The 18339-nt window shown below is 43.7% G+C and overlaps 1 protein-coding gene across 2 annotated transcripts in view; it reads left to right on the top strand.

The window, feature by feature from the left end:
• The window catches only part of LOC309713301 (uncharacterized protein), a 36534-nt gene extending 18360 nt beyond the window's left edge, over positions 1–18174 (top strand). Inside the window, exons 2-3 of one of the 2 annotated variants that reach the window (XM_082544832.1) lie at positions 15477–15579; positions 16451–18174. In XM_082544832.1, the coding sequence (XP_082400958.1) occupies positions 15477–15579; positions 16451–16469 (122 nt within the window). In that variant the 3' untranslated portion in view covers positions 16470–18174. Of the gene's footprint in view, positions 1–14852; positions 15044–15476 lie in introns of those variants that run through there. The other variant, XR_014278541.1, reaches the window with a different exon arrangement.
• The last annotated feature ends 165 nt before the right edge of the window (positions 18175–18339 follow it).

Here is an 18339-nt window from a genome sequence, read left to right as displayed (position 1 = left end):
TCTTTCAGCGACCTGTGAGGAATACTGGGCAACAAAACTGCGGAGCATGTTATAATATGTCCTCGGATCGAGGTCTGAATCAGCTTCATCCGACATTAACAGGCGAGAGGAGGGGCCAGGAAAAGGCCTGCCATGCTCCAACTCAAATGGAGTGTAACCAGAGGTTTGATTTACTGAGCATCTTATGGACATTAATGCAAGAGGCAATGCCTTAACCCAATCTAATTTGGTCTGTGCACAGATTTTAGCCAATTTAGTTTTTAGAGTTTGATTCATCCTTTCCACTTTCCCCTGGGACTGGGGGTGGTAAACTGAGCCAAACTTATGTTTCAAACCTAATGCGGCTTCAACCCTCTGCAGATCGTGGTTCCTGAAATGTGAACCATTGTCCGACCTTATGACCTCGGGAAACCCATGCTGTGGTATATAATGATTAATCAGACACTTCACCACAGTTCTACTGTTTTCACTTGCTGTCGGCCAGGCTTCTGGCCAACCTGAAAATGCATCCACAGCCACCAGCAGGTACCTGTAACCACCCACTCTGTCCACCATGTCTGTGTAATCAATGATTATTTCTTTCCCTGGGCAAAGTGGGATGGGGAAGTACCCTGCTATTGGCTTGACGGCGGGCTTGATTCCAAATTGGTTGCACTCCTTACAGGTTTTAACCATGTATTTTGTCATGTCTTTTAGATAAGGGTGCCACCAGGCGGCTAAGTTCCTCATCATTTGTGCAGGTCCCACATGCCCCACTCCATGTGCCTCTTCCATTGCTGTCTGTCTGACCCCTGGCGGTAGAATGGGCCTTCCATCTGGGCCACGCCAGACATCTGTGTTTGTGGCCCCTCTTGTTACCCATAATGATTTTTCCTGGGGGCTGGCTTTGTCCTGTAACTCTCTGATTGTGGCTAGGCCTAGTTGTATGGGTGGTCTTTCTGGAGGGGGTGTGGCTTCTGGGTCCATTACCATAATCAGGGAGGGTAAGTAACCAGCTGTCTGCTTCGCTACTAAGTCGGCCTGTTTGTTACCTAATGCCACTAAATCCAATCCGGCACTGTGACCTTTGCATTTTACCACTGCCACCTTAACAGGTAACAACAGTGCTTCCGCTAATTCCCTCATTTCCATCTCATGTTTAATAGGCTTTCCGCTGGCTGTCAAAAAACCAGCTCTTAGCCACTGCTTGAGCTCCACATGCACTGCTCCCACAGCATAAGCTGAATCACTGTATATATTCACTTTCTGTCCCTTTCCCATCCTTAAGGCTTCAATCACCGCTCTCAGTTCAGCTCTCTGTGCAGACTGTTGTCCTGTCAACTGCTCTGCCTTCACTGTTTTCCATCTCATGTCTGTCTGTTCCACTATTGCCCATGCAGCCTTCAACATTCCACTTTCAGTTCTGAAACAACATCCATCTGTGAACCAATCTTTTTCTGCATCCATTAGAGGTTCTGCCTGCAAATCTGGCCTGATTTTCTCCTGTACCTGCACAACCTCTTCACACATATGTGGTTCCCCTGATCCCATGTGATCAGCCATGTTTATGCCTTCATGTGAGTAGGTGATGTGTGGTGCTTCCAAAATGGTACTGAGGCGTCTCTGCCTGAGTGAAGTGAGTGTGAAGGCCTGTGAAGAGACGTAGGCCACCACACTGTGTGATGTCAAAATTTTTAGTGGGTGGTTCATCACTATGTGTGCTGTTTTCTGAATGATTTTTGCAAGTCCAGAAACGTGTTGTGTGCACGGTGGGTGGCGTTTTTCAGTGTTGTCAAGCATTACGCTTACATATGTCAACACTTTTCTCTCTCCCCCTTTTTTCTGGAACAGGATACCATTGATATGGGTTCCAGTTCCAGAAACATCAAGATGAAAAGGCAAAGCATAATCTGGCACAGCAAGGTCAGAGGCGACAGAAAGCTGTTGTTTTAACTTTATAAACGCCTGTTCTGTTTCTGTAGTCCATGAGAGGCGAGCAGAGAGGTTTCTCATGCCTTGTTCATTTACCAAAACGCGCAAAGGGGAAGTAAGGCCAACATAGTCTGGGACATAGGTCCTGCTGTAACCAGTCAGGCCCAAAAATGACAACATGTCTTTTACAGTTAGAGGTTTTGGATGGTGCAAAATGGAGTTCCTGTGTTCTGGGGACAAGGAAATACCGGACTGTGAGACCATGCGGCCTAGAAAAGAAACCTGTTTTCTTGCAATCTGTAGTTTGTTTTTGCTCACTTTAAAACCTGTGTTGGCCAGGTGGTGAAGTACCACTCTGGTGGCCTCCAAACAGATGTCAGCCGTGGGGGCAGACAGCAAAAGGTCATCCACATATTGTATTAACATACAGTCAGATGGTAGTGGGCTGGTTTGTAAAAGTTCTTTCAAACACTGATTAAACAGTCCTGGGGAGAGGGCAAATCCCTGTGGTAAGCGAGTGTAACGCCATTGTCGGCCTCTAAATGTAAATGAGAAAATGTCACGCAGTGACTCACGAAGTGGGAGGCAGAAAAAGGCATTAGCCAAGTCAATGCAGGTGAACCAGGCATGAGATGGTGGGAGGTTGGTCAAGGCAACATAAGGATTCGGCACAGGCAAAGTAGGAGTGCCAAGTAAGGCATTAATCCTTCTCAAATCATGTGCCATTCTGAACTTCCCCGTGCCTTTTTTCTCAACGGGTAGGATGGGCGTGTTCCACTTAGAGCAGGAGGGCTCCAAGACACCGGCAGTGACCAAACCAGAAATTGTTTCTGCAATCCCAGCCTCAGCCTCCGGTCTGTGTGGGTACTGAGGCTGCCACAAAGGGGTAGCAGATGATAGTTGAAAAGAGACTGGCTCCACATCAACTAAACCTACATCTGTGGGTCCAAGGGACCACAAACAATCTGGAAGAGAGTCGAGTAAAGGCGCAGCATCACAGTGGTCTGTGTGTTCTCTGCCATGTGACCCGCTGACCACTCCATGTTGCAGTGTTGAGGAATTAAAGCAATCATTTAAAATTTGGTATGTCTTGGTAGATGGAGAAAACAAAACCTGTGGGAGTTTTGTAGGTGTCCAGTCAGTGGCCCCAAGGGAACGTTTAACCATTCCACCCAGCTCCTTAGCCTGGTGTCCAGGATGTAAGGCCAGTGACACATGGGGAGCTGCCTCATCAGACATCATGTACCACTGTAATTGATCTGTTGTAAAAGTAACCGCTGCTGCCACTCCCTCCGGTGCCGCAAAAATGCACGACATGTTCAGAGACCAAGCCCGCCCCTCACACTGCTCTTGGAACATGTGCTGGTACCAGGTGGTGTCATGCCTGTCATAAAACAGTGTAACATGAGGTGGGTCAGGGGGAGGTGGCTGAGACCTATTTTTCTTCATGTGTGGTTTTGCAGTTTCCCATAAACACACCCAGTGATTAAATTTAGCTTTGCGGCCTGCGTGCTTATCTGCTTCCTTTCTGTGTCTCACCCCGCTTATCACACCTGCACCTGCTGCTGCTGAGTTGGCTTCTTCCTCTTTCTCTTTTGCCTGCATAGCCTTATTCTGCCAGATTATTCCCCAATTACCACTACTCCCCTCGTCCTTTCCCTTTTCTTTCATTAACCTTTCAGCTGTTTTCCTCAATGACTCTTTCTGCTTTTTTGCTTCTTTAGGCTGGTGTGTGGAGTTGATGACTGTCTCAACACATGTTAATTGTTCTCCCAATGTGCTAAGAATAACACCGGGACCCCAACCATCATCATTAGTTTCTCGACCTAATTCTCCATCCATTTTACTGTCAATGGAGGAGTGTTCTTTTATTGATTTTAAAGGAGAATTTGGGCCAGCTGGGTTTCTGCCTCTGTTAGGCACTAACAGCTGGGGCGCTGCTTTAAAGGTGAGTCAGCACTGAAATATCCCTTCAGGTGTTACCAAGCTTCTACCAAACCGGGGTCTGGCGGGTAGCCTTGCCTAGAGCTTCCTGATAGGGGTGCTAGTTGGTTGTCACCTTGTTCACACGTCTCATTCACACTTCATACATTACCTGCAGTCACTCATTACCCTCCTTATGTATGTAATAAATGTGTAAAAAAAAATTCTATGTGTGGTGTATTATTTTAACCAAAAGAGGAACCTAGTTCCTTTAATTGTGTAATCTGTGAACAACGGAGAACCAAACTGTCCTGCCCAGTGTTCCACAGCAAGCATTCAGCGTGTATTTATGTGTGTCCAATATCAAACAGAACATCAAAACATTTAAAACACTAAAATCATCGGGGTTTTAAGAAGAGATCCGTTTTCTCCTATTGATCAAAGGGACCCCTCCTTTGGACTTCAACCAGTACTTCTCCTTTTTAAGTTTTAGAGGATCTTTTCTAATAAAGTCCTCTGGGCCTTCCTAACCCTTCTGTAGTTTAGAGAATATTACTAAAAAATATTCTCAAGGCCTTTAACCTTTTAATTTGTTTAGAAAGGCGTTACTAATAAACCCTTTCAAGGTCCCAGACCTGCACTGAGGTATTTATCCGACACCGGAGAGCAACCCGTCGGCTGCAACCGTGGTCAGACCTCAGTTCACTCTTATCTTTATTCACTTATTCACTTATTTCTTATTCACTTATCTCTTATTCACTTGTCTGATTCTCAACAAGCCTTAAGTAAGCCAGACAATTTTGGTTATGAATTACTAGGAGTTTGGACACTAAGTATTTTTATAATGTTCAATATAGCAGAAATAAAAGGTCTGCTTACCTTGTTTTTGTGTGCACACAGCTTTTGTCCAAACTCCGTTCACTCAGACCACGGCCGAACTCCTCCCATCCGTTCCAGTTGACCTGGAGCGGATCCTGTTCGTGACGCCAATTGAAGGATATATAAAAAAAAACAACAGCAATAGAATAATATTAAACACAAAGTGAACCCGTCTTCCTTCATTAAATAGGTTCTTTTAGATGTTAAGGAGGAATTGACTTAACCAGGCTGGCGGAGAATGAAGACAACCGGACACCTGCTGCAGATGGGGAATCAGTGAACTTTTATTGAGACAGAGACAACCTCTCAACACAGCTCACATCAGGAGATTCCTCATATTTGCTGTGAGGATGGGTATATATTCTCTAAAACTTACAGGAGGGGGTTGTGAGGAAAGTGCTGCATTAGCAGAAAAACAACTCCATAAAAGGAAAGCGGCCTTGGGTGTTCTAGTCTCTTCGCTTGCAGATATCTTGCACCTGCAGGATGAGGCGATCGCTTCTTATCGCTCTCAAGGCCAAAGTCGTGAGCACATTTTTATTACACAGTTGCACAGTAACTTTAAAGCTGAACAATATTTAAAGCTGAATAATGTTTGATCAGATTATATTTTCTTCACTAATCCACCTGTGATGGCTTATCCTAAGTTTGAGGAACCCTTCATTCTGCACATCGATGCTTCAGAAGAAGGCCTTGGTGCAGTTTTGTATCAGAGGCAGGACAGTAAATTAAGAGTCATTGGATATGGGTCAAGAACATTAACACAAGCTGAGAGGAACTACAGGTGGCACTCAGGGAAACTTGAGTTTTTGGCACTAAAATGGGCTGTGACTGAGCGCTTTAGAGACTATTTGTTCTATGCTCCCTCAGTGACAGTGTACAGTGATAACAACCCTTTAACCTATGTTTTAGGCACAGCTAAACTGAATGCAACAGGGCACAGATGGGTTTCCGAGCTGGCTGATTTTAACATAACACTGAAATACCGACCCGGAAAAAGTAACGTTGATGCAGACTTTTTGTCCAGAACACCTTCTAGTATGGATTCATACATGTCAGAATGTACTGAGCTGTGTTCGCCTGAAGTGTTAAGCGCAGTACTGAATGCCATTGAAACACAGGAAGACAAACAACTGGATTGGATATCAGCCATAACATGCAATCCAGAAGTAAACAAAATACTTACAGAAAATCTGCCAGATGTGAGGATCACAACGCAGGAGCTATTGCAAGCTCAAAAGCAGGACCCTGCCATAGCTTATGTTCTTAACTTAAAGAGTACTGGTGCGAGTCTTGACAAGACATCAGCGCTCAAAACCCCTACAGGAAAACAGCTACTACACGAGTGGAAAAAGCTGTTTATCTCAGATGACGGGTTGCTGATACGAAAGACTGTGACTTACACTCAGATTGTGATTCCGGAATCGCACAAAGAACTGGTGTACAAACACCTTCACTGCGAAATGGGTCACTTGGGGGTGGACCGTGTGATGAATTTGGCAAGGAGTAGGTTTTATTGGCCGAATATGTACAAAGATATTGAGTTTTTCATCACACAGGTGTGCAAATGTAATATTCAGAAAAAACCTACAGTTCAGTGTAGGGCCCCCATGTGTCACGTGCCGGCTACTGCACCCTTTGAAATGGTTTCAATAGACTATGTCCATCTCGAAAAGAGCAGGGGAGGGTATGAGTATATTTTAGTGTTACAGGACAACTTCACCAAGTTTGCTCAAGCCTACCCTACACGCAACAAATCTGGCAAAACAGCAGCAGACAAAATTTTTAATGACTTTTCCTTGAAATTTGGTTTTCCTGGTAAATTACATCACGATCAAGGCAGAGAATTTGAAAACCATTTATTCAAACAGCTGCAGAAGTACACAGGAATAGCCAATTCAAAGACCACACCCTACCATCCACAGGGGAACCCAGTGGAAAGGTTTAATCGCACCTTGCTGTCAATGCTCCGGACCCTGGATGAGGAAAAGAAAGGAAACTGGAGTGACTATGTAAACAAAGTTGTGCATGCCTATAATTGCACAACTAGTGACTCGACAGGGTACTCGCCCTTTTATTTACTCTTTGGTAGACATCCACGTCTCCCTATTGATGTAATTTTTGGACTGAGTGAGACGAACAAATGCAAATCATATGAGGATTATGCTCACAAATGGCAACAACAAATGAAAGAAGCATATGACATTGCATCCAGAAACATTAAAAAGACTCTGGCAAGAGGGAAATCACATTATGACCTGAAGAGACAAAGTGCTGTACTCTCACCTGGGGACAGGGTACTTGTCAGGAACATGTCAGAGAGGGGAGGCCCGGGAAAGTTACGCTCCTATTGGGAGGATCAAGTTCACATAGTGATCTCTCAAAAGGGGGAAAACAGCCCTGTTTATGAGGTTAAGCCGGAGCGTGGTGCTGGGCGAGGCCGTATCCTCCACCGCAACATGTTAATGCCCTGTAATGCATTACCGCTTCCCACAATAACAAGAACTGAACGAAGCCACACTACACAGACACAAAAACAAAGAGACCTACAAGACGCATCGAACCATATAGAGAGCTCAGATGATGAAGAACAGTATTGGTCTCAGAGAGTGAGGCACCACCACTGTCAGCCTCAAGGGGATTTAATGGTGTCTGCACCTGCTACTGAACTGGACCAGGACCTTCAGCGAAAGAGCACGGAGCTTAGAGTGGATGCTGAAGAGTTTCAAGTAGAAATGGTGAATGGACAAGGTAACGCTGAACATGACACCTCAGCATCATCAGACACTGTTGCTTCGCCAGGTCAGCCCAGTGAAATGAACCCAGAACTGTCGGAACCGCAGCCGAGAAGATCTCAGAGGGAGAGATGTCCACGGAAAATATTGACTTATGATGCGTTTGGCCAACCAGTTCAAAGAGCAATTGGTCACAGTGTTAACCCATTGTATGCCAGTGCAGCAGCACCGCCATTCTATGACCAGTTTGGAGTACCTTGGGCAGCTCTACAGATGCCTTACTATGCAGCTTATGTGCCAGTTAGTTATTATTGAACTGTGAAAGAGTTTTTTTGAATTTAAATGATGTTACTTTTCAAAAATGTATGGGGACTTACAAGGCCTTACCAATATGGTGACACAAGTATTTGATACTTTTGGGATGGTAGCGTAAGACATTGGATCGTTATGTTTGATGAGGTTAATTGTGATTAAATGGTTACTATCTAAGTTGATAAGCTCCGGAGCACGTGATAAAGTGATAGTAATGTCTTAGAGGGTAATAATTGTATGTGGACTGTTGGAAACAACTCAGCATTGTTATAAGCCGATGCTTATCTGGTAAGAGAGTAACATGTGATTCTGTCACCTGAGGTCCAATAGTGCATCATGAAAGTGATCTTAAAGCACTGCTAAATCCTATTCCGACTTACGCCATCTCTACGTTGTCACAAGGAAAAGAGAAGTATAGTTGTTTATTTTTGTTTCTTATTGTCATGTTTCCTCAATGTTGGGACAACATTTATTTAGCAGGGGAGGAATGTAGCACTTGGTAAAGTGTAAAGCTAAAATATGTCCAAAACATTGCATAAATCTGTTGGTATTTGTGTTATTCAACTATATGTTTGGATTTTTGGCTGCTACATGTTTTTCCACCAGTAGGGGGCAGTCACGAAAAAAGAAAAACTATGTTCGAAAAAGGAAAAGAAGAAGAGTGTATTTTTGGGCTCTGTATGTGAAAGCCACGGTTCTGAAGTACCCAAATAAACTCGGTTCTGCTGTTTACACCAAGTTGTCCTGGAGTGGTGTAACACAAGTTGTATTTTTGAGGAATAATTTTATTATTGAACAACAACCATGTTCTCAATGAACCCAAAAAACTCATTAATATCAAAGCTGAATGTTTTTGGAAGTAGTTTTTAGTTTGTTTTTAGTTTTAGTTATTTTAGAGGGATATCTGTGTGTGCAGGTGACTATTACTGTGCATAATTATTAGGCAACTTAACAAAAAACAAATATATACCCATTTCAATTATTTATTTTTACCAGTGAAACCAATATAACATCTCCACATTCACAAATATACATCTCAGAATCAGAATCGTGTTTATTGGCCAAGTATATGTGCAGACACATACAGGGAATTTGGTTCTGGTAGATGGTGGCTCTCAAGCACAGCAATGTAAATCTCTCTCTCTCACACACACACACACACACACACACACACACACACACACACACACAAGTGTCTATATATACACATTACACATACATACACAAAGCTATGTAAACCAACTATAAATAACGAATCTAAACTTATATACATAAAATACAGAAATGAATGAGGTGGAATGAATACTACAAAATGTACATAAGGTGCAGTTGCAGTCTGGCAGTGGGAGCAGTGTGACAGGTCAACTGTTAAGAAGGGAGATGGCGAGGGGAAAGAAACTGTTCCTGTGTTGGGTGGTCCTGGTCTGCAGGCTTCTGTACCGTCTGCCAGAGGGCAGCAGATCAAAAAGTCTGTGTGCAGGGTGTGAGGGGTCTGCGATGATTTTCCCTGCCCGTTTCCTGGTTCTTGAGAGGTACAGATCCTGGATGGAGGGCAGGGGGGCGCTGATGATCCTTTCTGCTGCCCGTACAGTCCGCTGCAGTCTGCTCCTGTCCTGTTTAGTGGCTGCTCCATACCAGACTGTGATGGAGGAGCACAGGACAGACTCAATGACCGCAGTGTAGAACTGGATCAGCAGCTCCTGTGGAAGACTGTACTTCCCCAGTTGTCTCAGGAAGTACATCCTCTGCTGGGTCTTTTTGAGGATGGAGTTGATGTTGGTCTCCCACTTCAGGTCCTGGGAGATGGTTGTACCCAGGAACTTGAAGATCTTCACAGTCGACACAGGGCTGTCTGATATGGTGAGGGGGAGCAGAGTTGAGGGATGTCTCCTGAAGTCCACTGTCATCTCTACAGTCTTAAGAGTGTTCAGCTCCAGATTGTGCTGACTGCACCAGAGTACCAGCCGCTCAACTTCCTGCCGGTATGCAGACTCATCACCATCTTGAATGAGGCCAATGACAGTGGTGTCATCTGCAAACTTTAGGAGTTTGACAGCAGAGTTATTGGAGGTGCAGTCGTTAGTGTAGAGGGAGAACAGTAGTGGTGAGAGGACACATCCTTGAGGGGCACCAATACTGAGGGACCGGGTTTCAGAGGTGATCTCCCCCAGCCTCACTTGTTGCTTTCTGTCTGTCAGGAAGCTGGTGATCCACTGACAGGTAGCTGGTGACACGCTGAGCTGGGAGAGTTTGGAGGAAAGAAGTTCAGGCACAATGGTGTTAAAAGCCGAACTAAAGTCCACAAACAGGACCCTGGCATAAGTTCCCGGGCGGTCAAGGTGTTGCAGGATGTAATGCAGCCCCATGTTCACTGCATCATCCACTGACCTGTTTGCCCGGTAGGCAAACTGCAGAGGGTCCAGCTGGTGGCCTGTAATGTCTTTCAGATGGGCTAACACCAGTCGTTCGAAGGATTTCATGACCACAGACGTCAAGGCGACAGGTCTGTAGTCATCCAGTCCTGTGATGGTGGGTTTCTTGGGAACAGGGATGATGGTGGAGCGTTTGAAGCAGGAGGGAACTTCACACAGCTCCAGGGATCTGTTGAAGATGCGAGTAAAGACGGGAGCCAGCTGTTCAGCACAGGTTTTGAGGCAGGAGGGTGAGACGCCATCTGGTCCGGGGGCTTTCCTGGGCTTCTGTTTCTGGAATAGTCGGCTCACATCCTGAGTGTGTATTCTTAGTTACAGGGAGGAGGAAAGGGGGGTGAGAGGTGTGGTGGAGGTCGTTGAGTCTGGGATGGAGAGGGTGGTGGTGGTCGTTGAGTCTGGATTGGGGAGGGTGGGGGTGGTCGTTGAGTCTTGATTGGGGAGGGGCAGGGTGAAGGGGGGAGAGGTGGAAGGTGTGTTGGGGGTCAATGTCTGAAGCAATGTCCCTGGGGAGGGGAGGGTGGGGCGTGGGAGTCTGTCCGTCTCAAACCTGCAATAGAAAGTGTTTAACTCGTTGGCCAGGTCTTTGTTTGCTTCAATAGTGGGTGGGGGGGCGTCTGTAGCTGGTGATTTCCTGCAGGCCCCTCCACACTGATGCAGGGTCGTTGGCTGAGAGCCGTTCTTCCAGCTTCTGGGAGTAGATCCTTTTAGCTGCTTTGATCTCCTTGGTCAGTGTGTTCCTGGCTTGCTTGTACAGGACCCTGTCACCACTTCTGTAGGCGTCCTCCTTGGCCTTGCGAAGATGTTGGAGTTTAGGAGTGAACCATGGTTTATTGTTGTTGTATGTGCAAAAGGTCTTTGTTGGCACACACACGTCTTCACAGAAACTGATGTATGATGTCACAGTGTCCGTGAGCTCATCTAGGTTCTCAGATGCAGCTTCAAAAACAGTCCAATCAGTGCAGTCGAAACAGTCCTGCAGTTCCTGCTTTGCTGTGTTAGTCCACTTCTTCACAGTTTTGACTACAGGCTTGGCACGTTTGAGTTTTTGCCTATAAACTGGAATAAGATGGACCATGCAGTGATCAGAATGTCCCAAAGCTGCCCGGGGCACAGAGCGATAGGCATCTTTTAGAGTGGTGTAGCAGTGATCCAGTATGATGTTGTCCCTGGTGGGGCAGACTATATGCTGTCTGTATTTAGGGAGTTCGTGGTTTAGGTTTGCTCTGTTAAAATCCCCAAGAATAATTGTAAAGGAATCCGGGAATTTCCTCTCCAGGGTAGTAATCTGGTCAGCCAGCTCGCACAGTGCGTTGTTCGCGTTGGCCTGTGGAGGGATGTAAACTCCGACCAGCATGAAGGAAGAAAACTCCCGCGGTGAATAAAAAGGTTTACAGTCGATGAGAAAACTTTCCAAGTGTGGGCTGCAGTGTTTCTGTAACACTGTGACATCAGTACACCAACCTTCATTAATGTAGAAGCAGACTCCACCACCCTTTGTTTTCCCTGAGAGCTCTGTTTCGCGGTCCGCCCGGTGAAGTTGGAAGCCCGGCAGATTTAAGACAGCGTCTGGGACTCGCTCACTGAGCCAGGTTTCAGTGAAGCAGAGGGCAGCAGAGCGTGCAAAGTCCTTGTTAGTCCGGTTTAAGAGCAGTAATTCGTCGACTTTGTTTGGAAGAGAGCGGAGATTCGCGAGGTGAATGGAGGGGAGTGCCGTGCGGAATCCTCGCCGACATTCAAAAAAACAACAACAACAAATCAGTGACCAATATAGCCACCTTTCTTTGCAAGGACACTCAAAAGCCTGCCATCCATGGATTCTGTCAGTGTTTTGATCTGTTCACCATCAACATTGCGTGCAGCAGCAACCACAGCCTCCCAGACACTGTTCAGAGAGGTGTACTGTTTTCCCTCCTTGTAAATCTCACATTTGATGATGGACCACAGGTTCTCAATGGGGTTCAGATCAGGTGAACAAGGAGGCCATGTCATTAGTTTTTCTTCTTTTATACCCTTTCTTGCCAGCCACGCTGTGGAGTACTTGGACGCGTGTGATGGAGCATTGTCCTGCATGAAAATCATGTTTTTCTTGAAGGATGCAGACTTCTTCCTGTACCACTGCTTGAAGAAGGTGTCTTCGAGAAACTGGCAGTAGGACTGGGAGTTGAGCTTGACTCCATCCTCAACCCGAAAAGGCCCCACAAGCTCATCTTTAATGATACCAGCCCAAACCAGTACTCCACCTCCACCTTGCTGGCGTCTGAGTCAGACTGGAGCTATCTGCCCTTTACCAATCCAGCCACGGGCCCATCCACCTGGCCCATCAAGACTCACTCTCATTTCATCAGTCCATAAAACCTTAGAAAAACCAGTCTTGAGATATTTCTTGGCCCAGTCTTGACGTTTCAGCTTGTGTGTCTTGTTCAGTGGTGGTCGTCTTTCAGCCTTTCTTGCACTGAACATAAGTTCCCTGCAATTTCTGAAGAATATTACAGTAAATCTGGCTGAAACTTGGCCCAGACGTACAGCAGGTTTCCCGGAGGAGGGATGTCTTGAAAGTTGGACCTCAACTACTCAGGATGATTTTTAATGAATTTCTGAAATTTCCATAATTGTAGTGTATTGGCTGTATTGAATTGCATATAAATGTCCATTAATTTCTGAGGAATTCTACAGTAAATCTGGATGAAACTTGGCACACAGGTACAGTAGGTGTCCTAGAGGAGGGATGTGTTGAAAGTTGTACATCAACTACTCAGGATGATTTTTAATGAATTTTTGAAAATTGACACAATTGTAGTGTATTGGCTGTATTAGATTGAATAAATGTTTCCATTAATTTCTGAGGAAATCTACAGTAAATCTGGATGAAACTTGGCACACAGGTACAGTAGGTGTCCTAGAGGAGGGATGTGTTGAAAGTTGGACATCAACTACTCAGGATGATTTTTAATGAATTTTTGAAAAATGACATAATTCTATTGTACTGACTGTATTAGATTGAATAAATGTCTCCATTAATTTCTGAGGAATTCTACAGTAAATCTGGATGAAACTTGGCACACAGGTACAGTAGGTGTCCTAGAGGAGGGATGTGTTGAAAGTTGGACATCAACTACTCAGGATGATTTTTAATGAATTTTTGAAAATTGACACAATTGTAGTGTATTGGCTGTATTAGATTGAATAAATGTTTCCATTAATTTCTGAGGAATTCTACAGTAAATCTGGCTGAAACTTGGCACACAGGTACAGTAGGTGTCCCAGAGGGGGGATGTGTTGAAAGTTGGACATCAACTACTCAGGATGATTTTTAATGAATTTTTGAAAATTGACATAATTATAGTGTATTGGCTGTATTGCATTGAATACAAGTACCCTTTAATTTCTGAGGAAATCTACAGTAAATCTGGATGAAACTTGGCACACAGGTACAGTAGGTGTCCCAGAGGGGGGATGTGTTGAAAGTTGGACATCAACTACTCAGGATGATTTTTAATGAATTTTTGAAAATTGACATAATTATAGTGTATTGGCTGTATTGCATTGAATACAAGTACCCTTTAATTTCTGAGGAAATCTACAGTAAATCTGGATGAAACTTGGCACACAGGTACAGTAGGTGTCCTAGAGGAGGGATGTGTTGAAAGTTGGACATCAACTACTCAGGATGATTTTTAATGAATTTTTGAAAAATGACATAATTCTATTGTACTGACTGTATTAGATTGAATAAATGTCTCCATTAATTTCTGAGGAATTCTACAGTAAATCTGGATGAAACTTGGCACACAGGTACAGTAGGTGTCCCAGAGAAGGAATCTGTTGAAAGTTGGACATCAACTACTCAGGATGATTTTTAATGAATTTTTGAAAATTGACACAATTGTAGTGCATTGGCTGTATTAGATTGAATAAATGTTTCCATTAATTTCTGAGGAATTCTACAGTAAATCTGGATGAAACTTGGCACACAGGTACAGTAGGTGTCCCAGAGGGGGGATGTGTTGAAAGTTGGACATCAACTACTCAGGATGATTTTTAATGAATTTTTGAAAATTGACACAATTGTAGTGCATTGGCTGTATTGCATTGAATACAAGTACCCTTTAATTTCTGAGGAATTCTACAGTAAATCTGGGTGAAACCTGGCACACAGGTACAGTAGGTGTCCCAGAGGGGGGATGTGTTGAAAGTTGGACCTCAACTACTCAGGATGATTTTTTAATGAATTTCTGACATTTCCATAATTGTATTGACTGTATCGGGCTGCTACATTGTAATTTGTGCGCGCGCGGGTATAGTCTTTCAATCGGCACATAAAGCGAAAAGGCGCTACCGTAAAGACTGGTGTAAAAGCGCAAGGAAATTTATGCGGCGGATAGGAGGCGGCTGGCTTGACCGCGGCTCACAAATGACGGCTCACTTTACCGCGGTAGTATCCTGGAGAGGATAAAGAGCTGGTCCAGTGTTCCGCGACCAGGACGAAAACCGCATTGTTCCTCCTGTATCCGAGGTTCGACTAACGGACGAACTCTCCTTTCCAGCACCCTGGCATAGACTTTCCCAGGGAGGCTGAGGAGTGTGATCCCCCTGTAGTTGGAACACACCCTCCGGTCCCCCTTCTTAAAGATGGGGACCACCACCCTGGTCTGCCAGTCCACAGGTACTGCCCCTGATCTCCACGCAACATTGCAGAGGCGTGTCAACCAGGACAGCCCTACAACGTCCAGAGCCTTCAGGAACTCGGGGCGGACCTCATCAACACCAGGGGCTCTGCCACCAAGGAGTTGTTTAACTGCCTCATATGACCCCTGGTTTAAAGTTGCTCCACTGCCTACCAATCAGATTCAGGTGCGATTTTAAAATTTTAATTAGACCAGGGTTTTTATGATGTATTTTATGATTGTATTATGTGTTTACCTTGTAAAGCACTTTGTGACATATGTCTGTGAAAGGTGCTATATAAATAAACTTTACTTACTTACTTAAATATATTCTGCATATTCTGATAAGTTGCATTAAAAAAAAGCTTCTGGGAAGCCAGAAATGTAGCTTTCACAATGCTAAGTGGCCTGTTGGACAAACCAAAATACTCTGCTCGATGAAATGAGTAGAGAAAGTGTGAAAGGAATAAAAAATGTGAAAGTGACCCAGCTCCACTCCTTCAGGGAAAGAATTCTGCACAACACATGCCATAAAACAAATACTTTGATCGCATATTGCAAAACTAGAATGGGAATGTTATTTGGTAACAAATCCCTGCCACTATTCTCGGAATTCTCAGGCACACAAACCGCCCACATAGGTCAGGGTTCCCAGCCCTGTCCACCCTCAGACGGTATGCAGTCTTGGTACCAGACAAAGGATCTACAGAGCAGACCAAGATCGTAAGTCACAATTATTCCAGCTAGCAACAGGGATAAAGAAGTTTTTTGGGTTTTTTTTGCTTCCAAACAACCAGGCATTCATATACATTTTTTAAAAATGCACTTAAGTGGCAATTCTTGAGGCTTGTTTCCTCATTTTGGATCCAGTTCTTGTACCTAACCTCTTTTTTTTTCATTTAAAATCAATCAAGCATAGAAAAGTCACCTACCTAACTCAGGGGATGAGCCAGTTTTAAATTGTACATTAAGGCACTTTGTTAAAGCAGGCTGTCACAAAAACACATCCATCCATCCATCCATGCATCCATCCACCCTATCAAAAAATCTGAGAATGCACATTTTGTCCTTTAGTTGATTCTGTGCAAAAAAATTGGAAAAAAATTTGGCAAAGATAATATAGAGTGACAGCTATAACCTCGTATTTTATAGTATTTTTGCACCATCAAATAAAATAATTCCTTGTTGTCTATCTTGGCACAGTTCTGCTTAAAAAAACTGGGATGTAGCATGACTAAAAAGCTATCTAAACTATCTACAGCAGAAAACAGTGTCCGAATGTCCTTAAAAAGGGGGGGGGGGGGAATCCACTAAAGACCTGGAACTTTTTATTAATGAATCTAAAGAAGAATTAGCAGGTATCGCGTCTTACAGTGACTGCAATAAATGCGCAAACAGCAAAATCAAGCTACCAAACTTCAAATAGGTCCTTTTATTTGGCACTGGTTATGGAAATTTTAATAATCTGTTTTTTTGACCTTGTTACGTAATTAACAGTGGTTTCCATTGTAGTGGCTAACTGCAAAACGGTGTCATTGGTATTAGGAAATGTTTTCTTACAACAAGATATTCATTGTCTTTGGCTGATCTACAGCTTTGTCCATTGCTGGTGATGCTTAAGACGAAGGAGCAGCAATATCTGTACCGGCTGCATAATAAATCACAGATGGGATGTAACGAATGTCATGCCGTGGAAGAAGAAGCAAAAAAACTGGATCACCTGAGGTTATGAAAACAAAAAAGGTCCTAGCTTCCGGATGACAAGAATTGGAACATTGCCAAAAAATGTAACATTGTCTACATTATTCTGAAAAACTGAAAGTTCAAAGCAGTGTGTTGTTTGGCAGTAGTCTGTAAGTATCCAAGGGCAATAATTAAAAGGTAATAATGCATTTTTTTTATTGCTTTTTGCCTATTGACATGTAACAGTGATCGTATTCAGCATTTCTTTTGCATGGCTTTTAGCACCATCCAGTGGTAGCTGTAATTAACAGGATGGGAGAGGAGTCGAGCTGGTGGTAAGGCGGTGAATACAGGGAAGGGTCTCTGAGGAAGCTTTGTTTGTGCTCGTGTGTTGATAGAGGAAGCATCACAGTACAACAATCCTTTGAATCTGTGCTCAAAACACCACAAAAATGGCTTCATCTGTATTGTCAGTTGCATTAACATGTTAGTTTATCCATTTTTGGGGCTTGAGTGCCTCTGATGGTGGTGGTCATTTGTATTATAAATATTTGACTGTTGTAATAACACTTATCTTTTTTCATATTTTTGCTTCTGTTGACAGTTTGACAAGTGTTCGTATTTTTCTCATCTATTCTTTGAAGGATGCAATGCTGAAGAATATGTTTAAATCAGGTGCACTACATTACCTGTAACAACAACTGTAGCGAAAGCAAATCTTTTAGATTGATGATACTACTCATTATTTTATTTACTCTTAGGGGAACCTAAAACATGGTGTTGGGGGATAACACTACAAAGTGCTGATAGGTTAGCTATCTTTCACCATTTCTAGTTTATTCCAATGAACACCTGCTTCTCACTGCAGTCACGTAGTGAAAATGATTTTGTTTATTCTGGGATGCTGCGGCCTCTAAACTAAAGAGAGGATAAACTGGAAAATGCAGTCCAGCCTGAGCTTAACACAACTACTCAGTTTCCCCATTTCTTAACCATCCGTAAGGCTTTCCTCTGTGTACTAACTGGATTGCTACATTGCAAGAATTCAGGCCAGCAGACAAGAAAAACAAACAATAATAATAATGAAAGGTGGGTAAATGTTAGCTAACAAATATATGTAATTAAAGCAGCTGCTTGATTCTCCTTAGGCGAGTAGAGCGTCTCTTTCTTACTTTTCAAACAATACTTTCTTTTTCAATAAAGGATGTGTGTTTGTGTCTCAGTCGGCTGAAAGCTGGTTTCTTTGCTGGGAAAATAAATGAATACAGAAATGCATTCAAACATTTGCAAACATACAAGGAACAACATGGTGTGAACTCACTGAGACAGGTTTTCTGGTACTTTCTTGAGGAACAGTTCTCCAGGCTTTGTGTTCTTCATCCAGATGATCTCACACCGTTTCACAAATGTTGAAGTACAGACTCTGAGGAGGCCCATCCACAACCCACAGTGTTTGTTCTATTGTGTGTTTTTCTATCCAAGCATGATTATACTGTGGAAAAGTTTGGGATCATTGTCACGCAAAAATCTATCATTCCTCCGTTTTTCCTACCTGCTTTCCTTTCATTGAGGCTTCTTCCACTGAGACCATTTCTGATGAGGTTTCGGTAGATGAAACAAAGGATCAAATGGATCTCTCAGATCCTGCGTCAGGTCTTTGCTGGATTGTTTTTTCCTGTTACTTACAGACATGACATTCAGATACTTTTCATCATCTGCAGATCTTTTTTAGTCCTGCAACTTCTTATTTTGTCCTCTACTTGCCCAGCTTAGTCAGATTTCTCACAGACACAATTTACA

Source organism: Aulonocara stuartgranti, assembly GCF_965226115.1.
Source record: "Aulonocara stuartgranti genome assembly, chromosome: 8".
In the NCBI taxonomy this organism is placed as follows: domain Eukaryota; kingdom Metazoa; phylum Chordata; class Actinopteri; order Cichliformes; family Cichlidae; genus Aulonocara; species Aulonocara stuartgranti.
This window is presented reverse-complemented; position numbering and strand designations above follow the sequence as displayed.